General features: G+C 40.4%; 2 protein-coding genes across 3 annotated transcripts; one reads left to right on the top strand and one right to left on the bottom strand.

The window, feature by feature from the left end:
- Positions 1–2,048: 2,048 nt before the first annotated feature.
- On the top strand, positions 2,049–3,546 carry LOC131691808 (high mobility group protein 20A). The gene is made up of 3 exons (XM_058978470.1): positions 2,049–2,069; positions 2,169–2,493; positions 2,703–3,546. The coding sequence occupies exons 2-3, from the start codon at positions 2,307–2,309 to the stop codon at positions 3,422–3,424; spliced, it is 909 nt and encodes a 302-aa protein (XP_058834453.1). The 5' UTR covers positions 2,049–2,069; positions 2,169–2,306; the 3' UTR covers positions 3,425–3,546.
- An 815-nt stretch (positions 3,547–4,361) lies between these two features.
- On the bottom strand, positions 4,362–4,854 carry LOC131691811 (ATP synthase membrane subunit K, mitochondrial). 2 transcript variants are annotated; one of them, XM_058978475.1, is made up of 3 exons: positions 4,748–4,854; positions 4,603–4,703; positions 4,362–4,541 (listed from the first exon to the last, which is right to left on the bottom strand). In XM_058978475.1, the coding sequence occupies exons 2-3, from the start codon at positions 4,687–4,689 to the stop codon at positions 4,470–4,472; spliced, it is 159 nt and encodes a 52-aa protein (XP_058834458.1). In that variant the 5' UTR covers positions 4,690–4,703; positions 4,748–4,854; the 3' UTR covers positions 4,362–4,469. The 2 variants fall into 2 exon arrangements, with proteins under 2 accessions (XP_058834458.1, XP_058834457.1); XM_058978474.1 differs by having other exon boundaries at positions 4,603–4,690.
- Between the last annotated feature and the right edge of the window lie 1,091 nt (positions 4,855–5,945).

The following is a 5,945-nucleotide window of genomic DNA, read 5'->3' as shown; positions in this document are numbered from 1 at the left end:
ATGTTATATGAGACTCGGCCCTCCGGGCCTCGGTTAGAAAGTCGGTTTTTGGAGCAATTGCGTAACCTTTCTATATGAGGAAGGCAAAAAAATAGTATTTAATCAGCTTAATCAGCATGAGTTCAATGTTATCTTCATGTGATTATATTTTGAAATGTTGGTGGAATGGGTTTAAAAGTGGAGGGAATGGGGGGTTAGTAGAGTGGGAGTGGAGGATGCGTCAGAAATCCTTCATCTTATTTTGGTATACGGGGTGGATGAAGGAAATGCGGGCGTGAGGGTGGTCCAAGGGGAGGGGAGTGATGAAGGAGGATGGTGTAAGGGCAAGGCGGGGGGGGGGGGGGGGGGAGGGGCTCTGATGCAATACTCAGCTGCATATTTTGCCTTCCATTTGAGACTTGGTTTGAGAAAATCGGTTCAGTCATCACCGAAGAACCGATGGGACTTTATTTGTGTAATATGCCCGGAATTCCGGATTTCCGGAATCGTCGATAGTGGACAATATATTCAAAGAATGTTTGATTGGCAATCAGTGATCTAGATCTTCGATTAGAAGTAATTTGGTGACCATTTCAATAGTTTTTAGCCTCTGAGGTATTACGATTGTACCGATTTATATGGGAAATTCCAGTGTATCCTTACTAATACCCCTGTAACTCCGGAAGCAAGAGTCAGAACCGAATGAAATTCAGCAGCAGTCAATGGCATTACTGTATCTTTCATTTGAAATCAAGTTTGTAAAAATCGGTAGAGAATTCGTTGGGGAATGGATGTGATATTAGCTTAGGAACTTGGCGGGTTCCCCGGGGGCGTCATGAACTGTCATAGGTGGCCAATGTGGTCAAAGCTGCTTTAATTGATCATTAGTGATCCAGACCCGCAAACTAGAGTAATGTTACATCAATTTCAATATGTTTTACATCATTTGAACATCATGGTGGTACCAGTTTATATGGGAATTTGCTGTGTGACCGCACTCTTCAACCCGTAACTCCGGAACCGGAAGTCGGATCAACTAAAAATTCAATAGCAGCTTATGGGAGCGTTATACCTTTCATATGAAACTAAGTTTGCGAAAATCGGTTCAGCCATCTCTGAGAAAATTGTGTGAGTTTAAATGACACACACACATACACACACACACACACATACATACACACACAGAGACATTTGCCGATCTCGACAAACTGAATCGAATGGTGTATGACACTCGGCCCTCCGGGCCTCCGTTAAAAAGTCGATTTTTACAGTGATTGCATAGCCTTTCTTTATATGAGAAAGGCAAAAAGTCTACCTACCAAGCACAATTGGAATCCGTCTTTGATACCTCTGTAGCGAAGCTGAACTTTTTCGGCTTCACTCTTTATCGAGCTCTTCATATCAAGTACAAATCAAAAATGTGTCCTCGAAAAATCGTCAGAGCATTATTATACACGTTCAATAGTTCTGTCAATAAACAGTATTGATGATATTGCTTCAATAACAATATTGAATATGTAAAGCAGGCCTTATACGTTCAATATTTTTGTGAATACTAGACAGTACTGACTAAAGTATTCTACGTGTAATGGAAAAAAGTTGTGTTGACGATGTACATTTCAAATAGGATTGAAGTATTGAAGCAATATCAATACTCGTATTGAAAAAAATATTGAACGCGTAAAGCGGACCCTACACTAGCGGAAATATTGACAATAAATCAATTATTGATCAATATATTGATCGTGTAAGGACATTTTGGAAATATTGATTCTGTAGAATTCAAATGGGATTGACATATTGAAGTTGTTTTGTCAATATTTTTATTGATAATATTCTTGGCTCGTGTTGGGTCAGCTTAAGGGCCGCTATTAACATATTTGTATTCGTATATAATAACGCCTTTGGTAGGTACGCAAAGAGTGTGCAGAGAGTGAAGCCAAAAAAGTCTACCTATCGAGCAAAATTAGAATCCAGCTTTGCTACAGAGGTATTAAAGACGGATTCCAATTGTCCTGAATAGGTAGACTTTTCTTATTTCACTGTTCTCTATATAATCTGTGATTTCTTTCATTAAATGTGGTCATTTTGTAAGTATAAAAGTATATCTGGTATCCCTGCACGAAACGCCGGTGATCTGAAGGCACAAAAATTCTACACAAAAATCTCTCCAAATTTCTGTTTATCAGCGAACGCAGTAGTCTGGTGGCGCTACCGGGGTTTTGGTGAAAAAAATCGCACTGGTTTGTGAGAAACTTCTAACGCATGAAATTGCCGCAAAATCCATCAAAATAAGTCCTCCCAGTATTGAAAATTGTGCCGCCAATATGGATAAATCTACCGAAAGTGAAAACAGCCCAAGTGCGACCGGAAAGCAACCAAAAAACGGCCCTAGTAAGGAACGACCCAAAGCCTCCGATCAGGCGCTTCAACAACCCCCGCAAAAACCGGTAGCGAAGCGTAAGCGAAAGAAGCGTGCAAAGGATGCAAACGCCCCCAAACATCCGCTAACAGGTGAGTGCTTTAATATCAGGATATTCAAAAAATCACTAAACGAGATTTGAAAAGGCTATCAAAAACCAGAACTTATTAACGTGTCCTATTTGGTAAAAATTTAATGCTATTTTTCATTGACCTGAAAAACAGTTTTCACTACCAGGTTCTCGTTAACACTAATAAAATTACAAAAATGCAAGTAAATTATTTGATTTTTTAATCAACAGGCTATGTTCGCTACATGAACGAAAAGCGCGATTCGTTTCGAGCCAAACATCCAACGCTGACCTCCGTTGACATCACAAAGCTGCTCGCGGAAGAATGGGGAACGCTAACGGATGAAGTTAAACGGCCATATCTGGAAGCGGCTGAAGCCGACCGCGAACGGTATCACCGGGAGGTATCCGAGTACAAGCAGCAGAGCAACAATGAACCGGCCACAGCAAACAGCAAGAAACTAAAAACCAATGGTGACGATTCGGATACGACTGGGACCTACTTGAACGGAAAGGACGATAAGCGGGAAATCCGCGTGGGAGATTATGAAATACCTATTTTTACCGACGATTTCCTGGAGCACAATAAGGTGATCGACTCGGAGCTTAGGATGCTTCGGAAGTCCAACATCGACTATGAGCAGCAGAATTCGGTGCTGGAGAAGCATGTAGAAAACATGGACAACGGGATACAGAAGCTGGAAAATGAGACGAATGGTCTGAAAAACCGAAATGTGATACTGCAGACCCATCTGGAGAAGCTAAGATCGGTGCTGGCGATTGCTCTGGCTGGGTTACCAATTGGGAACGAGAAAAAGGGTGCCACCGTAGATAACATCGATAAGTACATGTCGGATCTACATCAGATGGCAAAATCAAGCACCCACGGTCATACGTTGAACAAGGCAAAGGACATCATACGCAAACTGGATCTGCAGAGTTTGGCCGCGTAAATGCGTTCTGGGCAGATCGCGGTGCATGTGAGTTTTAATCTATACTTAATCGTCACACCTAATTATTTTTTTCTGTTTATAATGATTGTGTGTTCAATCCATTAAACGCAAGTATTTTATGATAAAAAATTGTTGTAATTGCTTCGAAATTTTCCATTTATTCTAAAACATGTCATGTTTGTTTCTACTCGTCAGCGAAAGGGTTTGCTAACCGAGACATAACTCGATACCATCCAGTTGCTTTAGGCGTCCATACATGTGCGAACTGTTTGGATTGAGTGTCTAATTGACGCCAATGTGGTGTTAGTTTTGATACATCGTACTTTTGATACAGGGTACTAGTTCAGATACATAGTCTAACTGGACACCCAGATGGTGCTAGTTACTGACGAGGAGAATCCGAAACACAAACAAAAAAAACCATACTTTATGTAAGGTATGTGCCCTCATGCACAAAGAAATTGGTCTTGTCCAAAATTTTTCCCTCTTGGGAATTTTGCATTTTTTGGGAAAAAGACAGGTTGCATACTCGAAAATTCCCATGATCCTGTAACTCATCCTTATTATTGTTTTCCACGAATGCGAGATTCGTTCGAAAGTGGTTTGTATTCCCGTTTACAACAGCAAAATGAAATGGGCACAAGAATAAGGATGATTGGCATCGCACATCGGAAACAATTTTTTTGTTCGACATACATTTTTTGTGTTGTGTTAGTTCCAAATTGAAGATTTGTTTCGGCTATGACTATTGCATCTTAATTTAATATAAAATTACGTTTAAGGGACAAATTCATTTTGAAACATCGAACAATTATGTTTGGTTCACTAATTAAACAGGCAATTCGAATTTCTAGACGATAGTTCTAGTGCCTTGTTCAATACGACGTTATTGTAATTGAATAAGGGCTTGATATGGCAATAAAACTTTATATCGCCGTTTCAATTGTAGCACTGTTGCATAATATATTTTTCACTTTCCAATCGTAAAACTAGAGTGATAAGATTTGTAGAACTTTTTCTTATCCTAACATGTTTATCCAACACATCACTTCTTCGATGGTTTCAGTGAAAAGTACAGGATCAACAGACCGAGTCCGGCGTAGGTGGCCTTTGCGACCTGAAATAACATATTTTATTGATTATTCTTTCCCATATTCACCATTTTTTGCGATGCTCACATTTGCCCGTCCTTTTGCGGTTTCGCTGTTGAAGATACGGGACAATCCCTTCAGTTTGGCATCTTCAGCGTGGTCACCACCGGCCATTCTGAGGGAAGGAACTATAGTAAATTAGACTAATTCGATTGCACTTTGGAAAACTTACGTTTAGAATTAGTTTTGACTCGAGTCCGGAGGAATAACAGAAGGGATCGATCGTTTTTCACGGAGATACAGTCAGAGTGACAATATGTGAGGTTATGTTATGTAACACTGACAGCTGGGGATAAAATTTCTACTCGCATCTGACGCTGTCGTCATCTAGCGGTGAGCTTGAATCCACTTTTCGAAGTTCACTCTTAATTGATAAATCCAGCAAACTCTTCAGTGATTGCAACGACCTCCTACGAATGGTTGGATTCAAAATCGTCCAATCAAGGATGTTCCTTGGATCAATGTTGGGCGTCGTCGAAGTAACAGTTCAAAAGACGTCCATCGTTGGCCCATTGTTGAATGATTTTGAAACAATTTATTGGGCTTTCCAAATGGGAAACAACCCCAGTTAGGTTCAGCCGGAATTCTGGCTGGTTGGACAGACGTTAATGCGAGGGAGCGCAAAGTTGATAAATTTGGTAAATTTGTTATATTCTGGTTGCAGTTGAAAATAAAAATAGTGAACTTGCGCCTTTCGATTTTTCTCCTATTTTCAGTGTACGCAACTAAAGTGCAACTGGTGTAGATCATGCGCAACTAGATTCTCTAACATGTGCACAAGATGCGCATTAGGTGCCCACTCTGTAAATAGGGAAAAAAGAAAAAAGGCTTCAATATTTCAATATTTCGATTTTTAACTGCAACCAGAATATAAATATTAGTATAAGTTACCACCAGTCTGTACAAGCTTGCTCGAAGACGATGTGAAATAAATAAATAAAAAATGCAGCGACCAGAATTTTCTCTATGGGAAACCAGATGTCTATAAATTTAGCTCTCTGAACGATTCACTTTTGTTGAAAATTGGCACCACATGCTCAAGCGTATTTGAAATGCCAACCGGTGTCCCTCAAGGAAGTCACCTAGGGTCACTTCCCTTTATCTTATTCATGAACGATCTCTGCACTCGCATCAAATCTGGCAAACTACGCTGATGATCTGAAAATCTTTCGTTCAATTGCTTCGGGAATCGATTCAACCGTACACCAAGAAAATATTGGGAAGTGGTGCTCGTTGAGTGGAATCCCAGTCACCAAATTTTCTGGCAGAGACCACTCTGCTAGATTTCTAGATAGATAGATAGAGCGCTGGTGCGCTAAGACGATTTTGCTAGATTTTGAGCAGCGTGCACTCAGTGCACTAGCGCGACT

This window comes from Topomyia yanbarensis, chromosome 3 (genome assembly GCF_030247195.1).
Source record: "Topomyia yanbarensis strain Yona2022 chromosome 3, ASM3024719v1, whole genome shotgun sequence".
Taxonomy (NCBI): Eukaryota; Metazoa; Arthropoda; class Insecta; order Diptera; family Culicidae; genus Topomyia; species Topomyia yanbarensis.
This window is presented reverse-complemented; position numbering and strand designations above follow the sequence as displayed.